Genomic DNA, 22,333 nt, shown 5'->3' on the forward strand with positions numbered 1-22,333 from the left:
CCTGATGCTTTGCACATTCTTCCTTTTCAGAAAAGAATCCAATTCCCTCATGCCTTGATTTAACCTGCCTCCACCACACTTCAAGCAGTGCATTCCAGATCCTGACAGTTTGCTGAAGTTCTTTCTCTTTTTGCTTTTACTTATTTTGCCTGTTGTCTTAAATCTGTGCTCTCTGTTTAACAGCCCTTGCACCAATGTGAACAATTTCTCCCTGTCTACTCTATCCTGACCGTCATGATTTGGATCACCTTTATCAAGTCTCTTTAAGGAAAGCAGTCCCAAATCGCCAATCTATGTAACTGTCCTTATAAGTTCCTAGTCCCTGGAACCATTCTGATTAATCTTTTCTGCACCCTCTTTAATGCCCTCATGTTCTTCCTAAAGGTGTGATGCCCAGAAATAGATGGTGTACTCCAGTTGAGACCAAACCACTGTTTTATAGAAGTTTAACATAACTTCCTTGTTTTTGTACTCTGTGCACCTATTAATAAAGTCTTAGATGACCTGTGCTTTATTAACCAAATCCTCAGCCTGTATTGCCACCTTCAATGAATTATGCACACGTACACCTAGACTCCTCTGCTCCTGCACCCTGATTTAAAAATGTACTTGTTTTATATTGTTTGTTTGCTTTTTTCCAACAAACTTGAATCACCTCACACTTCTCTGTATTAAACTTCATCTGCCACTCGTCTGTCCATTCCACTTAGCTGTCTGTTCTTTTGAAGTTTATCACTATCTACCTAATAAGTGTTGTATTGTGTACAAATTTTGAAATAGTGCTCCACATCATTAATATTTAACAGGAAGAACAGGAGTCCCGTCATCGATCTTTGGGGGTCTCCACTATAAATCTTCCTTCAGCCTGAAAGAAAGCCATTAACCACTACTGTTTCCTAGTTCTCAATCAATTCTATATCTGTGTTGCCACAATTGTTCCTTGCTCCCAAATCAATTGTATGGCACTTTTTTTAAGTCTATGATGCCTACCACATCAACAGCATTACCCTCGTTAAATCTCTCTGTTATTGCATCAAAAAGCTCAAATAGATGAGTTAAACACAATTTAACCTTAACAAATCCATGTTGGCTTTTCTTAATTAAGCCAAAGTGACTATTGATTTTTATCCCAAATTATCATTGCTTCCACTGCCACTGAGGTTAAACTGACTGGTCTAGAATTGTTAGACTTATATTTGCACTCTTTCTTGAATGAGGGTGTAACACCTGCAATTCTTCAGTCCTCTGACTCTAAGAAAAATTGGAAAATTATAGCCAGTAGCTCGGCAGTTTTCCCTCGTGCTTCGCTAAATAACCTTGGATGCATCTCAACCAGTCTTGGTGACTTATCAGCTTTAAATACAGACAGCCTCTCCAGTACCACCTCATTATCAGTTTTCAACGCTTCGTGTGTCTGAAATGCCTTCTCTTTCACCCTGACATGCACAATATCTTCTCCCTTGGTAAAGATGGATGCAAAATATTCATATCCCCTGCCTCCAGTGTAAATTCAATTTTTGGCCACATGCATGCATCCCTTGATGCCTCTGCAGGTGCAGCAGTCTGTAGTCTCTCTGCATTTAAATAATGTTTTGTTTTTCTAATTTTCCCCATCAACGTGAGTAACTGCACATTTTCCCACATTATACTCCATCTGCCAAATTTTTGCCTGCCTTTAACCTATTTATATCCTCTTGCAGACTCTGTCCTCTTCACAATTTGCTTTCCCAACTTTATATCATCTGACAATACACTCTGTCTCTTCAACCAGGTGATTAATATAAATTGTAAATAGGAGAGGCTCCAACAGTGATCCCTGTGGAACCACATTCGTTACTGTTTGCCAACCTTAAAAGTAACTAATTTATTCTGATTCTGTTTCTTGCCAGTTAGCCAATTCTCTTTCCATACTAATATATTACCTTAGCACTGTAAACTCTTATCCCATGCAGCAACTTTTTATATGACACTTTTAAGGAATGCCTTTTGAAAATGTAAATATACTACATTACAGTAAGACCTGAACAAAATCCAAGCTCAGGTTAACAAATGGCAACTAACATTCCTATCACACAAGTGCCAGGCAATGACCATCTCCAACAAGAGAGAATATAGCCATCGCCTGTTGACAGTCAATGGCATCGCCATCACTGAGTCCTCCACAAAAACATCCTGGAGATTGTCATTGACCTGAAACTGTTCTGGACCATCCATATAAATACTGTGGCTGCAAGAGCAGTTCAGAGGTTAAAAATTCTGCAGAGAGTAACTCACCTGACTCCACACAGCACGTCCGCCATCTACAAGACACACGTCAGGGTTTGATGTAATACTCTGCACTTGCGTAAAGGAACTCAGTACTCAAGAAGCTTGGCATCATTCAGGACAGTATGGCCTGATCAGCACCCCATTCACAAACATTCACTCCCTTTACCAGCAAAGCACACTGGCAGCAGTGTGTGCCATCCACAAGCTGCAATACAGGGACTCAAGTATTTCTTAGTTAGCAACTTCCAAACCCAATGTCCACAGCATCTTGAAGAAGAGCAGCAGATGCATGGAAATATCACAACCTGACATTCCCCTTCAAGTCATACACTATCCTGCCTTGGAAAAATATTGCCATTCCTTCACTGACACTAAGTCAAAATCCTGAAATTCTCTTCCTGACAGCACTGTGAATGTGCCTACACCATATGGACTACAATGGTTCAAGAAGGCAGCTCGTCACTACCTTCTCAAGGACAATTAGGGATGGGCAATAAATGCTGGCCTAGCCATCAATGCCCAGATCCCATGATTGAATAATTTTTTAAAATCTACTTGCTTGTTACATTCATAAAGAAAGGTATTATATTTGTCAAACTCTCCCTTTCACAAAGCCATGTTGACTCTGCAAGATTGTTTAAAGTTCTCTGTCTTCCTACAACTTCCTTAAATACTAGACTCCAGCAATGACAGGTGTTAGGCTAGCTAGCCTATAATTTCCTGCTTTTTGTCATCCTCTTTTGTTGCATTTGAGTGTCACATTTGTGGTTTTCAAATCGGATGTAATCTTTCCAGACTCGAGGCAATTATGGAATATTGCAGCCACTCCTTTTAAAATCACAAGATGCATGCCCATGGGTTGAGGAGATTTTTAGACTTTGCTCCCATCAATTTGCTTGGTTCTTTTTCTCTAGTGTGATTATTTTATGTTCTTCCCCTTTTTCCCCTTGATTTTCTGCTATTCTTGGAATGCTTTTAATGTTTTCAACTGTGAAGGTGGAAAACATTTGTCCCAAATCACTACTGTTTTTGTATTTTCTGTGATTAATTCCCCAGTTTTGCCCTCTAAACAATCAGTATTTAGTTGTTTTGTTTTTCTATACTTGTAGAAGCTTTTAAGAACATAAGAACATAAGAACATAAGAAATAGGAGCAGGAGTAGGCCATCTAGCCCTTCGAGCCTGCCCCGCCATTCAATAAGATCATGGCTGATCTGTCGTGGCTCAGTTCCACTTTCCCGCCCTCTCCCCATAACCCTTAATCCCCTCTCTTATCAAAAACCCATCAACCCGCTTCTTAAAAATATTTAGCGAGGCAGCCTCCACCACTTCAACGGGCAGAGAATTCCAGAGATTCACCACCCTTTGAGTGAAGAAGTTCCTCCTCAACTCCGTTCTAAACCGCCTCCCCTTTATCTTGAGGCTGTGCCCCCTAGTCCTACTGTCTTTTTTGAGCGGGAAGAGTCTCTCCACCTCTATCCTATCCATCCCATTCATCATCTTATACGTCTCAATGAGATCTCCCCTCATTCTTCTAAACTCTAACGAGTACAAGCCTAGTTTATTCAGCCTCTCCTCATAGCTCAATCCCCTCAACTCCGGTATCAGCCTAGTAAACCTCCTCTGCACTCCCTCCAGGGCCAAAATATCCTTGCGCAGGTGCGGCGCCCAAAACTGCACACAGTACTCCAGCTGCGGCCTCACCAATGCCCTATACAGCTGCAGCAAGACCTCCCTACTTTTATATTCAATCCCCCTCGCTATGAAGGCCAGCATCCCATTCGCCTTCCTGACCACCTGCTGCACCTGCAAGCTGGGTTTTTGCGATTCATGCACAAGGACCCCGAGGTCCTGTTTGTTTTTATATTTCTTGCTAGTTTACTCTCGTTTGAATTTCCCTTTTGCTGGTTTCTAAAATTTTCTCAATCTTCTGGCCTACCACTAATTTTGCAGCACTGAACACCTTTCCTTTCAATTTGATATCTTTGAATTTGACTTGATTTTGTTATTGTCACATGTATTAGCATACGGTGAAAAGTATTGTTTCTTATTCATTATACAGACAAAGCATACCATTCATAGAGAAGGAAACAAGACAGGGCAGAATGTAGAGTTACAGTCATAGCTAGGGTGTAGAGAAAATCAACTTAATGTAGACAGAGCCAACGGATAGGACGCTGGCTTGCATGATGGATTGGACTACATTCACAACCTTTTGTAGTTCCTTGCGGCCTTTGACAGAGCTGGAGTCATATCAAGCTGTGATACGGCTAGAAAGAATGCTTTTTATGGTGCATCTGTAAACATTGGTGAGAGTCATAGCTGATATGCCAAATTTCCTTAGTCTACTGAGAAAGTAGGAACATTGGTGGGCTTTCTTAATTAATGGGAGCAGGTGGGTGACCAGGACAGGTCATTGGTGATCTGGACACCTAAAAACTTGAAGGTCTCAACCCTTTCCACTTCGTCCCTGTCCTGTACACCTCCTGAAGTCAATGACAATCTCCTTCATTTTGTTGACATTGAGGGAGAGACTATTGTTGCCATACCAGATTCTCTATTTCATTCCTGTACTCTGTCTTGTTGTTTGAGATCTGTCCCACTATGGTAGTATCAGCAAAGTTGGAAATCGATTTGGAGGGGAATTTGGTCACACTGTCATAGGTGTATGAAGCGTATAGTAGGGGGCTGAGAACAGTCTTATGGGGCACTGAGAACAGTCTTATGGGGCACTGGTGTTATAATTGTTACAGTGTTACCATTGTTACAAACCAAGTGAGAGAGAATTAATCAAATAAGAACATAAGAAATAGGAGCAGGATTAGGCCATCTAGCCCCTCAAGCCTGCCCCACCATTCAGTAAGATCATGGCTGATCTGAAGTGGATCAGTTCCACTTACCCACCTGCTCCCCATAACCCTTAATTCCCTTATCGATTAGAAATCTATCTACCCGTGACTTAAACATATTCAACGAGGTAGCCTCCACCACTTCAATGGGCAGAGAATTCCAGAGATTCACTACCCTCTGAGAGAAGAAGTTCCTCCTCAACTCTGTTCTAAATTGACCCCCCCCCGCCTTATTTTGAGGCTGTGCCCTCTAGTTCTGGTTTCCTTTCTAAGTGGAAAGAATCTCTCTACCTCTACCCTATCTAGCCCCTTCATTATCTTAAATGTCTCTGTAAGATCACCTCTCAGCCTTCTGAACTCCGAGTACAGGCCCAATCTACTCAATCCCTCCTCGTAAGCTAACCCCCTCATCTCCGGTATCAACGTGGTGAACCTTCTCTGTACTCCCTCCAAGGCCAGTATATCCTTTCGCGAATAAGGGGACTAAAATTGCACACAGTACTCTAGTTGCAGCCTCACCAATGCCTTGTACAGTTGCAGCAAGACCTCCCTGCATTTATATTCTACCCCCCTTGCGATAAAGGCCAACATTCCATTCGCCTTCTTGATCACCTGTTGCACCTGCAGACTGGGTTTTTGCGATTCATGCACAAGGACCCCCAGGCCCCTCTGCACAGTAGCATGTTGTAATTTTTCACCATTTAAAAAATATTCCATTTTACTATTACTTCTTCCAAAGTGGATAACCTCACATTTGCCAACGTTATACTCCATCTGCCCGATCCTCACCCACTCACTCAGCCTATCCTAATCTCTGCAGACTTTCCGCGTCCTCCACGCAATTCGCTTTCCCACTCATCTTCGTGTCATCAGCAAACTTTGTTACCTTACACTCGGTCCCCTCCTCCAGACCATCTATGTATATGGTAAACAGTTGAGGCCCCAGCACCAATCCCTGCGGCACGCCACTAGTCACCAACTGCCAACCAGAAAAGCACCCATTTATTCAAACTCTTTTTTGCTTTCTGTTAGATAGCCAATCCTCAATCCACGCCAACACTTTACCCCCAACTCCGTGTACCCTAATCATCTGCAGCAACCTTTTGTGAGGCACCTTATCGAACACCTTCTGGAAATCTAAAGACACCATATCCACCAGTTCCCCTCTGTCAACCGCACTAGTCACATCTTCATAAAAGTCCAGTAAATTCGTCAAGCACGACTTTCCCGTCATGAATCCATGCTGCGTCTGCTTGATCGAACCATTCTTTTCCGGGTGTCCCACTATTTCTTCTTTAATGATGGTTTCCAGCATTTTCCCAACTGTGGACGTTAAGCTAACCGGCCTGTACTTAGCCAACTTTTGTCTACTTCCTTTTTCAAACAGTGGCATAACAGTAGCTGTTTTCCAATCAGCCAGCACTTCCTCAGAGTCCAGCGAATTTTGATAAATAACTAATAAGCATCTGCTATTACTTCTGCCATTTCTTTCAGTACTCTGGGATGCATTCCATCCGGGCCCAGGGACTTGTCCACCTTCAGTCCCATTAGCCTACCAAGCACTACCTCTTTAGTAACAGTAATTGTACTAAGTACCTCACCTCCTACCGACCCGCAATCGTTAATATTCAGTAAGCTGTTTGTGTCCTCCACCGTGAAGACTGACACAAACAACTTAAAGTCTCAGCCGTTTCCTTGTTTCCCACTATTAACTCCCCCCCCTTGTCCTCCAAGGGTCCAACATTCACTATAGCTACTCTCTTTTTATATATTTGTTAAAAACTTTTACTTTTTTTTAATATTTTGAGCTAGTTTAGTTTTATAATCTATCTTTGCTTTCTTTATCGCTTTCTTAGTCGTTCTTTGTTGTTTTCTAAAGCTTTCCCAATCTTCTAATTCCCTACTGTTTTTGGCCACTCTGTACGCGTCGGTTTTAATTTAATACTCTCCTTTATTTCCTTCATTATCCATGGCTGGTTATCCCTTTTCTTACAGTCATTCTTTATCACCGGAATATATTTTTGCTGCATACTGAAAAAATCTCCTTTTAAAAAAAAACCTCCGCTGTTCCTCAGCTGTCCTACCAACCAGTCTGCGCTCCCAGTCTACATTAGCCAATTCTGCCCTCATCCTATCGTACTCCCCTCTGTTCAAGCAGAGGACACTGGTTTGGGCCCCTACTTTCTCACCCTCCATCTGTATCAGAAATTCAACTGTATTGTGATCCTTGACCCTTTCCTAAATGTCTATAATCAGTGGATTTTTGAGAGAATTTTTTTTAGCTCAAGTGTTAGACAATCTGAGTAACCAGCAACAAACCTTTCATGGGTTTAAATAAAGGAGGAAGATTGTTTATTTATGCACTCACTCTGAAATCTAATGCCACGGCACTCACACGTACAAGCATGAACAAAAACACACTCAAAAGTACTGCTGAAGAGACTGCATACTTTTACAGGTTGCAAGCAAGAAGAATTGGTTCATAATTCACGTGATTTTTTTGTTCTGAAAAACGTGCGTTGCAGGCCTGATGAAAGTATGTCTTCGCTCCTGAATGGTAGCTTAGATGAATTCAACAGCTGAGGTCGTTTTCAGGACTCCCTTAGAGATGGGTTTTCTGCAGATCGTAAAGTTAGTTGCATATTATCTTGTTACCAAGGAGACAGTTTTCTCTATTATTGGACCCAAAAAGGAACAGACTTAGAGATGACCTCCAGTTCTTAAGGCATATGTAATTGCCCTTCGTGCTGCTACTGTCTCTCTCTTTCTGCAGTCAGCATTTTTGATCAATAAGGGAATTAAGGGTTATGGGGAGCAGGCGGGCAAGTGGAACTGATCCACTTCAGATCAGCTATGACCTTATTGAATGGCGGGGCAGGCTCAAGGGGCTAGATGGCCTACTCCTGCTCCTACTTCTTATGTTCTTATGTTTTAAAAATTAGAAAGGAATAAACATGGTTGCCTTAACATCTGATTCCTCACAATTGCGGTTCCTTTTCCAAATATGTTGGTAGTCTTGGGTTGTTTAGCTACATGCAGTTTTATTGTTTAAGAAAACCACATTATTTGTTTGAAAAAGACCCATTCAATTCAGAAATGGCTTTTGATGGCCTGAGGATATGTGTAGTTAACATTTTTTCATTGGGATGTACCCTTTTGTCTTTGTTAGGCAGTGAGTTTGTTTTTTAATACCTAGGGCAGATCATCTTTGCAGAAGCACATGTTAATTTTAAAAAGAAAAGGTTAATTTCAGAGTCCACATTAAATGTGGTTCCTATCTTAAAAGTTATGAATATGACATGCATAACATGATCCTCATCTTTCTTGGTTAGCCACTGATTCATCATCCTTCTTGGAGAATCGGTCTTTCTCAATGGAATATATCTTTGAGAGTTACGACATATAATGTCTGCCAATGCTCCTCTATCATCTTTTAATCTATTTTTCCAGTTCATTTTAGCTAACTCTGTTTGCACATCCTTGTAATTGCCTTTTTTTATGTTTAAGTTTCAGGCCCAAGTTTCTCACACTCAAACTGAATGTAAAATTCATCAGGTTACAATCACTTTTCTGTCGAAGATCTTTTGCTCTGAAGTCATTAATTAATCCTATTGATTTACAGTTTAATCAGGTCTGCAGCCAACCAAATATTCCCCTAGTTGGTTCCACATACATTGTTCTCAGAAACTGTTCTGAATGTGCTTAATGAACTCATTCTCAAGGCTATTCTTGCCAGCTTATTTGTCGAGCCTGTGTAAAGATTTAAATCATCCTTAATTATTGTAGTATCTATCTCCCAAGCCCTTTTTTTTCTTGACCTACGCTTTATAAGAATAGGTAATGTTAGTGGGTCTATAAATTACTCCCATCGGTGACTTCTTTCCCTTGCTATTTGATCTTCCAAACCCAGCTAATTTCTCAGTAGTGTACTGATCTCGTCCTTTGTTAATAATGCTACCTCATCATTTCCCTTATTTCAAGCTTTGAAATTCCCTCCATACACCTCTCTATGCTGCTTCTTCCTTTAATATACTTATTTAAAACCCAAGCTTTTGGTCATCTGACCTTATCACCTTTGTGACTCGCTGTCATTCCTTGTTTTATAATGCTCTGGTGATGCACCTTGGATGTTTGATTACATTTAAAGTGATGTATAAAAATTTGCTGTTCCTATCCTTCCAAAATAGCCATTATCCTTACGTATTCAGTTCCCAACTTTCACCACTTTGCAACCATGTCTCTGTAATGGCCTACAGATCATATTTATCGATTTCTAACAGCACCAGAAGTTCATCTATCTTGTTATAAATTCTGCGTGCATTCAGATAGAGCTTTAACTTTGTCTTTTTACCATCTATCTCTGTTAATGACTCTAATGGCTGGTGCAGCCCTATTTTGTATGCTCTGCCCCTTCCTGCCAAATTCTAGTTATTATTGCATATATTACTAACCTAAGTTTCCCCCTCACCTGAACACTCCTCCATTTCTCTTTTCCTCATTGTTTAAACCTTAACACCCTCTCCTCATCTCTAGCTATTCAGTTCATCGGGCTACTGGTCTCGGTGTGGTTCACGCAAATACTGTTCAAATAGAATAGCTCTGTCTTTCCGCAGTATTGGTGCCAGTGTACCATGATTTTTAAAAATTCTTCCATAGGATGTGGGCATTACTGGCGAAGCCAGCATTTATTGCCCATCTCTAATTGTAGTTGAGAAGGTGGTATGAATCACTGCCTTGACCACTGTAGTCCATATGGTGTAGTGCATGCACAGTATTGTTAGGAAGGAAGTTCCAGGATATTGACCCAGCAACAGTGAAGAAATAATCCTGTTCCAAGTCAGATCGTGTGTATGTGTTTTGGAGGGGAATGTCTGGGTGGTAGTGCTACTATGTGTCTGCTGCCCTTGTCCTAGGTGGAAGGGTCACAGAATTGGAATGTATTGTCAAAGGTGCCAGTCAAGCAGGCTGCTTTGTCCTTGATGGTATTGAGCTTCTTGAGCATTAGAATCATAGAAACCTTACAGAGCAGAAGGAGGCTGTACAGCCCATCGAGTCTGCACCAACAACTATCCCACCCCTATTTCCACAGCCCCACACATTTACCCCATTAATCCCTCTAACACATCCCAGGACACCTGAAGGTCAATTGATCATGGCCAATCAACCTAACCTGCACATCTTTGGACTGTGGGGGGAAACCAGAGCATCTGAAGGAAACCCACGCAGACATGGGGAAAATGTGCAGACTCCACGCAGACATTGTCCCAAGTTGGAAATCGAACCCGGGTCCCTGGAGTTGTCAGGCAGCTAACCACTGTGCCACCATGCCACCAGTGTTGTTGGCAATGTACTTATTCAGGCAAGTGGAGAGTATTCCATTGCTCCCCTGACTTGTGCTTTGTAGATAGTGGGCTGGCTTTGAGAGTCAGGAGGTGAATTACTCACTCCAGAATTTCCAGACTCTGACCTGCTCTTGTAGCCATAAAATTTATATGGCTTGTCCAGTTACTGTTCTCCCCGCCAGGCTGTTAATGGGGAATGCAGTGATGATGATGTCATGGGGAGATGGTTGGATTTTCTCTTTTGGAAATGGCACTTGTATGGCACAAATATTAATTGCCATTTATCAGTTTTGGTCTGAATGTTGACCAGGTTTTGCTGCATTTTGACGTGGACCGCTTCAGTATCTAATGGTACTGAACATTGTGCAACCATCAACGACGTCCCCACTTCTGACCTTCTATTGGAGGGAAAGTTATTAATGAAGCAACTGAAGACACTTGGGCCTTGGGCACTAACATCTTTAAAATCCAAATTCCTTTCTTCCACACGATGTTTGAGCAGTACTTTTTCTTATTTACTCTATCAATCTGCTCATGACGCAGGCAGCAATCTAGTGATATTTAATTTTAACTCCAAGCTACTCAGCAGAACCTTTTCCATTGCCACATCGATGCCATTGGTAAGTATGTGGAGCATAATAATTAGATCTTTCCACTCGCACTCCTAAGTTCCTCTCCAGCTCTGAGGAGATGTCCTTAACCCTGGCATTGACCTGGCAAAGCAGCTTTTGAAAGAGCAGCATCAGGCATTATAGCAAGCTGTTGACTGTGGCAGGCAGGAGGGAGAAGCCATGATCAACAAGTTTCCTTGTCGGTCAAAGGTGAGTGAGGCAGCCCTGTGCTTCCTGAATGCAGTGAATGCTGTAAAAGGCACTTCGTAGTTTTGCTTTTTTCATTTTCTTCTAGCCATAAGGAGAATTTATGTTTAGGCCCAGGAGAAGTAGTACAACTGAAAACAGCATGCCAGTTGAGAGGAATTGGGTTGTGGAAGTCCTCTTTGGGAATGTTCCTTTTGAATTGTAATTCTAATGCAGGCAGCAGACCAACAGACTCCCAGCTAGTACATTTTTTAAATGTTCTGCTTCTCATGCTTTGGGGAGTGATTACAACGTGGTTGCTGAGCTTTTCTGCTAAAGAAATACATGCCCTTTACTTCTGCTGTCAGGAGATGATAATTGGGACTTGCTCTTGGGAGTTCCTCGGCTAAAGAAAATTGTGACTCCTAGCAATGCCAGTGGGTGAAAGTGTAACGTTATCAAAAATAGATTAAGGATCAGATAAATCTAAATATCTAACCAATGAGGAGAAAGACACTGCAGATAGATTCAACTCATACATTTTATTATGGAGGTATTAAGTCTTTTATACTCCTGTTCAACTGTAAAATAACATATACTTATGTAATATTATAATTTGTAGTTATAAAATCTAAATGTTTGTCTTCAGTCAGTGTAATTTTTATTAAGCTGAATTCTCACAATTTTGTTGAAATTATAACTACTGAGTAACGAGCTGTAATTTATTCTTAATTTCATTTGAACCCATGTAAATTAGTTTGATTAGTCATTCTGCCACTTACTTTATGCTAACAAAAACCATTTTTAGTATTGTATATGTAAATTGCTAATTTTTGAAGAAGTTATCGTAAAAAAATTAAGACAGCCACAAAATTACAATCCTTTCCACTTGAAATTTACTTGGATATGTCATTTTTCCATTGGATGTCAAACTTCAAAATATGCAGAGGATTTGTGTGGTATGCTTTGTGCCCAGTGTTACTGATATGCAGATTGTCCCTTTGTTCCTCCAGTAACTCTGCAGTTTACTTTGTCGATATACAGGTGTTCTGATAGCATATGAGGGCTTGCCTCTTCATTTGGCATTATTCCCTAAACTGTGGACAGAAATTTACCAGTCTCAGGTATTTTACATTTCTGTTATTGTTATGATTTTTTAAATTGTTGGAGTGTTCTTCTATAATTTTGAGAATGAAAAAACTGATGTTTAATTGGCACACTTGACTAGTTGAAAAAGAAAAGGATGGCAAAAATAAATTATTACTTCAAATTTTGTGTGTCTTTGATAATGTTGGTAATTTGCTGGCATCACTGCCGCCTCATTTACCATTAGGTCACCCACAGTTGACTGGTTACCAGATTGAAGTCCCATTCTGTAACTGTAACTATAATTGGGCCAATAACTTTTGAAGTCACATGATATTTGATAATGAAAGCCTTGTATGTACTTGATAAGATTAAGAAAGGGTGCCTTTAGTTGTGACTGTTTTCTCAGCAATTACTGCAAACTTGCATCTCATGACAAGAAATGATGTGAATAATGCAATGTAAATTTTAACCCAAAGCATTCATTACTGTGATGCCATGAAATCTGTCCATAAGGAATGTACATTTAACAGCTGATACAGCATGTCATAACTGCCCTGTGCCAAAATTATTGTAAACTGTTCAGCATACAATGGTAGAATTTTACCTTTCCCCCATAGCAGTTTCTGAGATGGAAGGGAGCATAAATTGAGTGGACAGGATTTCCCTAAAGAAGCCATTCACCCAAACCTAGTCAGAATTTCATGCTTGGGTGGGCAAGGCCGTGGGTGAGAAATCCGTCCATTAACCTATTAAGGGCCTTAAATAGTCAGTGAGGGCCTTATTCTGTTCAACTTCAGTCTTTAGGTTGGTGCACTTTTCCCCATTTCTGGTAGTGGTGGTGGAAGTGTGGGTGAGGGGAGAATGAGGGTTCACTTTGAAGGCCTCCTCAGAGTTGGGTCCAGGCAATTCCTACTTCCCGCCCCCAAAAGTTAGCTTTTCAAAAGTCCTGGGATTTTGTCCCAGACAGAGCATTGCAGTACTGCTTCTGGCCACTGCAGTGCTATGTCTGGCTGGGTTGTTGAGGTTTGAGATAATCTCGGCAGCAGCTCTCGCAGATGGAGCTTCCTTCCCAAGAGCAGATAGAACTCCCACCACAGCCAATCAGTGCTCAAGTGAGTGTTTAATGGCAGTGGGACTTAGAGATTTAGCAGTTGCACGTTAGACATCGATCCTTGGGATCGCTCATCCTTAAAATTGTAACCAATGTTTCCAATAGTAAGCTCAGTTGTAGTGTTGAGGCTCTGTGCATTGGACAGGATTTTCTCCACGGGGAAGCTGTATTAATCATTTTTATCTGGTTGGAGAGCTGAAAGTCAGTCACGCTTCAGCCCTTGTGGTTGGGCATGATGCTTGATCTGAAGTAGAGAGTGGGGAAGGGAAGTAAGGAAGGGAAATTGTACACTTAACTGTGCACAGAAAAACTTCATCTAAGTTGTTTGGCTGAACCATTATCTTCATGTCTTTTTTTCAGTCACCCATGGCAAAGAATTGTGTTAAGCTGCTGTGTGATGAACCAGTATTTGCTGAATATATTAAATGCATTCTAATGGACGAGAGGATCTGTCTGAATAACAATGCAGTTTATACCTTTCTTGCTTGTTTCCTCCCTAAGGTATGATGTAGCGTTTGTCTCTGTACCTTAACTTGTATTAATAAATAAGATGTTATTTCTTGCCTGATGCAGTTGAACAATGAGATTTCATTGCTGTACAGAATTATGGAAATTTATTTCTGCTATTGCAGTCCATTGGTACTGAATTCCAATTTTTAAAAAATATTGATAACTTCCCAGATGCTTTGGTGAGTTTCTCCATTGGTTAACTGAACCATAAAGACTAAGAGTTTGTAGGTTTGATGTTTGGTACTAAATTAGCCAATCTCATCTGAGATGATAATCCAAATGGTAACATGTGTGACTTCAGTGAACCTAGCTTGGGAGGAAGAGATTTCCATGTATAATAGCTGGAAGTGAACGTTGCTGTTGAAAGAGCAGCTAATTGTCCCCTCTCAAGCAATTAAATGATCAAAGATTACGTGAATAATAAACAGTTTGGTGAGGTATGTAATTTAATCTAAACAACTGTAAAGGAACAGAAGAAAATAAAGGTGTGAAATCGGTAAAGAAGAAAAGATACTGATTTGAATAATTCAAGATTCACAATTTCTCCATATTTCAGGATATACTTAGCCAAACATGCCTATTAAGTATATTCAAGTCACTCAGAAAACAAAATCTCAAACTTTAGGCCAATTCTATTGATTAAACTCAACGTTATTATTCCAGGAAATTTAAAATGCTGCACTTTAGAAGTGTGACTTCGAATGTATGGCACTTATAATCCCAAGTGTTATCTTGATTTACAGGCATTTTATTTTGCTGGTTTAGAAGTTGAATATACAGTTTTTCTGAGAATTTTCCTGGATATCATTTTGTATTTTGTATCATTTCATTATGATCTTCAGTTATGCTAAATTTAAATGAACATCATGAAATACTGTTTCCGTATTAACTATATTTTTCAGTTTGCCTTTTATCTTCCAGATCTTGCATCTCTTTGTTTCTGATGCCTGATACTCGTTTTTATTTTGTTTAGGCATCATCATTAGGCCTACTGTTCTGATTGCCTTGCTGCAATTTTAATGTTAGTTCATTTTTTAATTGGGTTAGCTTTCTAAACTTTGCTTTTTACTTTTTTCTGTATTCCAGTGAACAAGCATTGACTGTTGATCAAAAGCATTAGCTTTGTGGTTCTAATTTGAGTAGGCCTCTTGCTGAGGAGCCTCATAGCCCTAATTTAAAATCAAACTAAAATGGCCAATGCCTGGTAAATGACTGCAGCTCCCCTTGCACAAATTACTGGACTTCGGCACTCTAAAGTAGTAGGGTACACAACTTTGGAAAGGGGAAAACAAATCTTCTTGCTGATTGTTCAAAAATCGATGACTTGAATGTATCTCTCCTTTTTGATAAGAGTAAGCTTGACAGCAGGCTTCAAAATAGAAACCTAATGAGTAAAATTGAAGAAGTAATAACTTGTAGCGCACTACTTACAGAAACAGCAAAAGCATTATAGGAACAAAGGACTTAGCAGTCCTTCAAACTTCCTCCATCATTCGATAAGATCATCATTGATCTGGTTGTGGTCTCAACTCTCAATTCCACTTTCCTGTCTGCCTCCCACAACTCTTGACTCCCTTGGCTATGAAAATGCTATCGATCTCAGTCTTGAATTAATTTTTAAAAATTATTGAGCCTGAAGCAAACAGGATTGTTTGACAACATTATCATCAGGCAACCTACAATATTAAGGGAATAGAATTAACTATGCGGTCTTGTTGTAGAAATCCTTTAGTAGCACAAGCCATTAGCTTTCAGAGTGCTGCCACTTCATCAGGTGAGTGGGACTTCTGTTCACAAACAGGGCATATAAAGACACAAACTCAATTTACAAAATAATGGTAGGAAAGCGAGTCTTTATAGGTAATCAAGTTTTAAAGGTATAAACAGTGTGAGTGGAGAGACGGTTAAGTACGGGTTAAAGAGATGTGTATTGTTTCCAGCGAGGACAGTTAATGAGATTTTGCAATCCCAGGCAAGTCGTAGGGGTTACAGATAGGGTGACATGAACCCAAGATCCCAGTTGAAGCTGACTGCTGAAGTATTCCCCAACAGGATGGGAAACACTGTTGCCTCAGCAATGTTCATGCATTCGTTGCCGTAGCATCTGCATGGTTTCCCCAGTGTACCATGCCCCGGGACATTCTTTCCTGCAGCATATCAAGTAGACAACATTGTTCAAGTTGCAGGTTATGTACCGTGTATCTGGTGGATGGTGTTCTCACGTGAGATGATGGCATCTGTGTCGATGATCCAGCGCGTCTTGCAGAGGTTGCTGTGGCAGAATTGTGTGGTGTTGTGGTCACTGTTCTCCTGAAGGCTGGGTGGTTTGCTGCAGACAGTGGTCTGTTGAGGTTGTGCAGTTGTTTGAAGGCAAGAAGTGAGGGTGTGGGGATGGCCTTGGCAGGATGTTCGTCTTCATCAGTGACATGTTGAAGGCTCCGGAGAAGATGTCATAGCTTCTCCGCTCCAGTGAAGTACTGGACAACAAAGGATACTCTGTCCGTCATGCCCCATGTTTGTCTTCTGAGGAGGCCGGTGCGGTTTTTCACTGTGGTGCGTCGGAACTGTCGATCGATGAGTTGAGCGCCATATCCTCCTTTTATGAGGGCATCTTTCAGCATCTGGTGGTGTCTGTCACGATCCTCCTCATCTGAGTAGATCCTGTGCATATGGAGGGCTTGTCCATAGGGGATGGCTTCTGTAATGTGTTTGGGGGGAAGCTGGAGAAGTGGAGCATTGTGAGGTTATCCATGGGCTGCAGTACAGTGAAGTGCTGAGGTGACCATCCTTGATGGAGATGCGTGTGTCCAAGAATGCAGTTGATTCCGGAGAGTAGTCCATGATGAGTCTGATGGTGGGATGGAACTTGTTGATGTCATCATATAGTTGTTTCAGTGATCACCATGAGTCCAAAGGAAGGAAATGTCATCAATATATCTAGTATATAGCATCAGTTGAAGGTCCCATGTGGTGAAGACGTCTTGTTCGAACCTATGCATGAAGATGTTGGCATATTGAGGTGCAAATTTGGTCCCCGTGGCTGTTCCATGTGTCTGGACGAAGAGCTGATTGTTGAAGGTGGAGACATCGTGGCCCAAGATGAAATGGTGATTCGTAAAATTGCATCTGCAGATTGGCAGTTGTCGGCGTTGAGTATTGAGGTAGTTGCAGTAATGTCATCGCCGTGGGGGATGCTGGTGTAGAGCGCTGAGACATCTATTGTGACGCAGAGTGCTCCTAGTTCAACATTCCATGTGTGCTGAGTTTCTGTAGGAAGTCAGTAATGTTGCGACAAAAGCTGGGGATTCTTTGTACAATAGATTTCAGGATGTCCTCGATGTAGCCAGAGAGGTTCTTGCACAGGGCCCCATTGCCCGATACAATTGGACGGTCGGGTGTGTTTGCCTTGTGTATCTTCGGGAGGCAGTAAAAATCTCTAACGCGAGGAGTACGTGGGATGAGAGCACGGAGGGTGCTCTGAAGCACTTGAGAAGCATCTGTGTCTTGCTGTGCCCTGTTTGTGAACAGAACTCCCACTCACCTGATGAAGGGGCAGTGTTCCGAAAGCTAGTGGCTTGTACTACCAAATAAACCTGTTGGGCTTTAATGTGGTGTTATGAGACTTACTGTGTTTACCCTGGTCCAATGCCGGCATCTCCACATTGTAGAAATTCTTAGCAGAGGAGGGTGAGGGTAGGACTCCAAAATAATATGTAAATGAGCAAGCTAATAGCCATGAATATTAAATAAGAAACTGGGCTTAAAAATTAATTTTCAAATTCTCCATTTTGAAATACTGAAGGTGGTAAGGGAAGAAATGCAGGGAATCATGTTCAAAAATTACTGAGAAGCAGCATAAATTGAATAGTACAATTTTAAAAGAGTGCAAGAATAGAGAGACATGGGATTCATACATGCAGACTTTTGAAGATGGCAGGACAAATTGACATTGTTAAAGGATGTCATCAACTTAGAGAGAATGCACAGGAGATTTACTAGAATGGTACCGGTGATGAAGAACTCTGTGGAGAGACTAGAGAAGCCAGAATTTTCCTCCTTGGAACAGAGGATGTTATGGGGAGATATAATACAGTTTCTGAAAATTGAGGGTTTTGATCAAGTAGGTGGGACAAATCTCTCCCTATTGACAGGAGTGCCGGTAACCAAAGCACAGATTTAAAATAATCGGCAAAAATCCAGAGGAGAAAATGAGAATTGTTTATAACAACAAAGCAAGTTACGATCCTAAATGTTGTGTATGGGAGGTGAAAACAGATTGAACCATATGTTTCAAAAGGGAATTGGGTGTACACTTGAATGTAAGATATTTGCAGAATAGTGGGGAAAGAGCAAGAAAGTGGGACTAATTGAATAGTTCTTTCAAGGGGCAGCACAGATGTTAAGGGCCAATGACCTTCTCAGTCTTGTATGATCTATGACACTATAAAGTTTCAAAAATGTTTTGAAGGAGGCATTTGTATTAAATGAATGATGTACTGAAATACATTTGTAACTGAATAATCCATCAAATTGTTTGTTTTATTTGAAATTGTATAACTTTAATTGTTGAAATTATGTTTTTTCAGGTTCAGAATCAGGTATTTTCCAGTTCAAACTGTTCTAGTTTGATCAATAATTTAATCTCAAATCTAATAAATGAGTACCATAACCTTGAACCAGAGCTTCTGGGACAGCGTGTTGAAATCTCTAAAGTTGGTGCTATTCTAAATGGGGTAAGATTGCATATGATGCTCCTCTATTAAATCAAAACTTTATTTTTCTAGTTTTCCATTTAATGTTATTATAAGAGTTTATGCCAGCTACAGCATTTTAACATATTTTCCATATCAACAGCCCATCTGGTGCATTCCAGCTATAATTCAGGTGGGATTTTACCACAGTGGCTATATTTTTGGCTTAAAGACTAGACTTTCCACCAACAAGGGACTGGGCAGGCACTCTGCTGTTGGAATGTAAAAATGGGGCCCTGCCCTAATTCCATGATCTTTGCTGAAGTCAATGATGGAGGTTCCTGGACAATATGTCCAACACTGACACAAAATTGCACCTCCACCCTGTGTCTTTCACAGTCTGAATTATTTTAAACCATGAATCTGAATTGTCATGTCAGGATGTGAACTAATTAGGTAATAGGCTCTTAGTATGAAGTACATTCAGTACTGTTCTTATATTGATTAAACACGGGGTGGAATTTCTGTTTTCTGTAGAATGCATGCATGCATCTCCCCCCTCACCCCCACGTTGGATAAGAGGAACATTCCTCACTGGAGCTTCCCAGAGAGCTGCCTCTTGGCACTGCTCCTTGGGGTTCCCAATCTTTCCATGGAATCTTGTTACATCATTGGAAGGGAGAATTGGAAAATGAGATCTCACTGATGAGATTCCCATTTTCTAAATCGCACAATATTTTGTGCACACGTTGCGTTTGTGCTCATGGGACAAGTTGACTCATAGCTGATCAGCATCTTATGCTTTCACCACTTCGGGCATGAGTGAGAGTATAACCAAACCAATATGTACCGAATCTTGTTCTTTTTTCTGAGCTTCGTTCATAAAATGTGTCTGGGCATTCCCAACCCAGTTCTGTAATAACTAATTACACTCTATGATATCTATTTAAAAAGATTGGTAGACAAGTGTGATTTGTTTTCTTATTTACAGGATCTTCGAGCTCTTGCCTTGCTGCTTTCCATACATACCCCTAAACTACTGGACTCAGCACTAATCCAGACATTACAGGACTTGTTACACAAATGCAGAACTTGTCAGCAACAGAGAAGTGCACTACAGGAACAGGAAGCAAAGGAAAGAAAGACAAAAGGTATGTATAATAGATTATTTAGATAATTTATTTAAATTTTTGTAAAATAATTTTGACATTTTTCCTTTAAACCAATATCACACATGTTACTAATATTCCTATCTGTGCAGTATTACCATATTTTACGTGGACTTGTATGCTACATTGGAAGACTCTTCACCAGAGCTCATTTTTGCTTTTATCAATATCTGTGGGATTAGATACATTTGGTGTGCTTACCAAGTTAAAGTGGTAGAAAAACAGCAAAAGGAGTAGGCTGTTTAGTCCCTCAACCCTGTGCTTCCATTCAGTAAGACTATGACAGATCTGTAACTTAATTCCTTGCACCTGCCTTTCCCCTTTGTCCCTTAATACTTCTGGGTAACAAAAATCTATCAGTCTTGATTTTTAAACAATGAGTTGATCTAGCATCAATTGCCAGTTGCAGAAGAGTGTTCCAAACTTCTTTCACTCTTTAGGCCCGATTTTTACTATCAAGTTGCATCCATTTTCGGGAGCCTGAACATTGGTAAAGTCGGGTGTGAGGCGTGTAGTGCAATGCACGCCTGCCTCTGCACTGGATCCCCCTTTACCAAGGCCCGAAAATGGCTGCGTTCGAGACCACACCCAAAACAGGTGGGATGGCCATTAAATGTATTTGCGTGTATTTAAAGTGACTTAATGGACTGCATGCCCAACCTTACCGGCACTTCCCCCTTTACCACCGCGCTTGCCTGTCCAGAATGTGCTCCACAAAAGTCCGATTCGGTTGGGGGGTGGGCGAGGTCGTCTCCCACTCTGCCTGAGATCAGTGAGGGAGAACGGTGGATCCGCTATCATTCTGCCTGTAATCAGTCAAGGGGAAGGGGAGTCCGCTGCCACTCTGCCTGAGATCAGTGAGGGGGAAGGGTGGGTCCACTATCGCTCCGCCTGAGGTCGGTGGAGGGGAATGGGTGGGGCCCATGATCAATCTGAGTGGCAGAAGGATGGGGGGGGGATAAGGGGTTCAGCAATGTTGGGGGAGTGGACCAGGGAGAGGCATTATTTGGCCTGGGAGCAATATGGCAGGGAGCTGCATTCTAACTTTTTTCTCTGCGCATGCGCAGTTGGAGGTGCCGATCGGAGCTTCAGGATTTCGGGTGTTTTAAGACCTGCCCACAGGCTTCTGCCACGCAGTTTGGAATTGCTGATGCTTGTGCAGGCAGGAGTGCGTGTGGGGGTGCCTGAGAATAGGTCTAAAAGTCAGATCTGAAACACTTCCAGTTTCTAGTCTGCCCAGCACTTAGAATCAAAATGGTAAAATAGGGCCCTTTGTGTCGAAGCGTTTCTATATTTCACTTCTGAAAGGCATGACTGTAATTTTTAGACTCTGCCAAGTCTCTCCAGCCAGAAGAAATATTGTTTTCCACGTAATGTGTTTTTTTTTAATATCTTGAAATTTTCTATCAAATCATGCCTTTACTGTCAAAATTCAAGGGAAAATAACCCTACTTTACCTAATTTCTTCTTGCAATTTAACTCTTGGAATCTGGGTATCATGTTGATAAGTGTAGGCTACATTCCTTCCAAGTCCAGTTATCCTTTCTAAGATGTGCCCATAGCTGTTCAGACTACTCCAGATGTAGTCTAACTGGGGCTTTATTCTGTAGCATAACTTACATCCCCTTAAGCTTCGTTGTTTGAACTTTAGTGATATACCAGTGACTTAGTTATCTAATGAGTTACTTCCATTTACAGGGTACTCCTTTTCTAGTAGGTATTTTTCCAGGTGCTGCGCACATAAATTTCAAAATATCTGTAACAACAAATATGTTTTTCCTATACAGGAGGTTATAGATTTTATAAAATGTAATGAAATGTTCAAAAGTGCTAGCACCTAATAACTATTGATAAAATGAAGCTTGAAAGCAACGTAACTGCATAGGAACTTTGGCATTAAGTGCAGCATTTTTGTACCTGGCCTAAAGCATGTTTGGATAGAATGCCAGGTTTTGTCCTGGTGCATTGAAAAGGAACAAATTACTTTAAATGTGAGACATAAATCCATTCCTCCACCACCATCGCACGTCCTATTACTGAAAGTACAAAGTCCCCAGAATTCACCTCATGCAAGGCAAGATTCCTGTGAAAGAATTTGATTGTAAACTTATATTAACTATGATAAAGCTAAATTCAGTAGAGCATGGACTCCCTGTGCCTCAGTCAATATATTTTAAAAACATCAGCTCTTGCCACAGTTTTTTTAAATGTTTCAAGATTCTGAATAAGTATCTTGATTCCTTTCCAGTCCTCAAATGGACATTTTGTCATTAATTGTACCTGAATCAATTATTGGCAGGGATTGTAGCTCACGGTTTCTTCAGACTTTGGTCCTCTTTGCTAAACTAGAGACTGTTGTATCAGCTTCTGTAAGTAAAATATGTTTGGTATGAAGAGTTTGATAATCAATATTTAACCCAGAATCTTTATAGTGCAGAAGGAAGCCATTTGGGCCATCAAATCTGCACTAACTCTCTAAAAGTGCAGTCTACTTAGTCCCACTCAAAT

The 22,333-nt window shown here is 40.9% G+C and overlaps 1 protein-coding gene across 4 annotated transcripts in view; it reads left to right on the top strand.

Moving 5' to 3' along the window:
- The window catches only part of usp34 (ubiquitin specific peptidase 34), a 290,233-nt gene that overhangs the window by 262,205 nt on the left and 5,695 nt on the right, over positions 1 to 22,333 (top strand). For all 4 annotated transcript variants that reach the window (XM_080200367.1, XM_080200368.1, XM_080200369.1 and 1 more), the window contains exons 75-78: positions 12,300 to 12,379; positions 13,816 to 13,956; positions 18,552 to 18,698; positions 19,648 to 19,807. In XM_080200367.1, coding sequence (XP_080056493.1) covers positions 12,300 to 12,379; positions 13,816 to 13,956; positions 18,552 to 18,698; positions 19,648 to 19,807 — 528 coding nt within the window. The remainder of the gene's footprint in view (positions 1 to 12,299; positions 12,380 to 13,815; positions 13,957 to 18,551; positions 18,699 to 19,647; positions 19,808 to 22,333) is intronic.

This window comes from Carcharhinus amblyrhynchos, chromosome 12 (assembly GCF_965287045.1).
Source record: "Carcharhinus amblyrhynchos chromosome 12, sCarAmb.v2.hapA, whole genome shotgun sequence".
Classification (NCBI taxonomy): domain Eukaryota; kingdom Metazoa; phylum Chordata; class Chondrichthyes; order Carcharhiniformes; family Carcharhinidae; genus Carcharhinus; species Carcharhinus amblyrhynchos.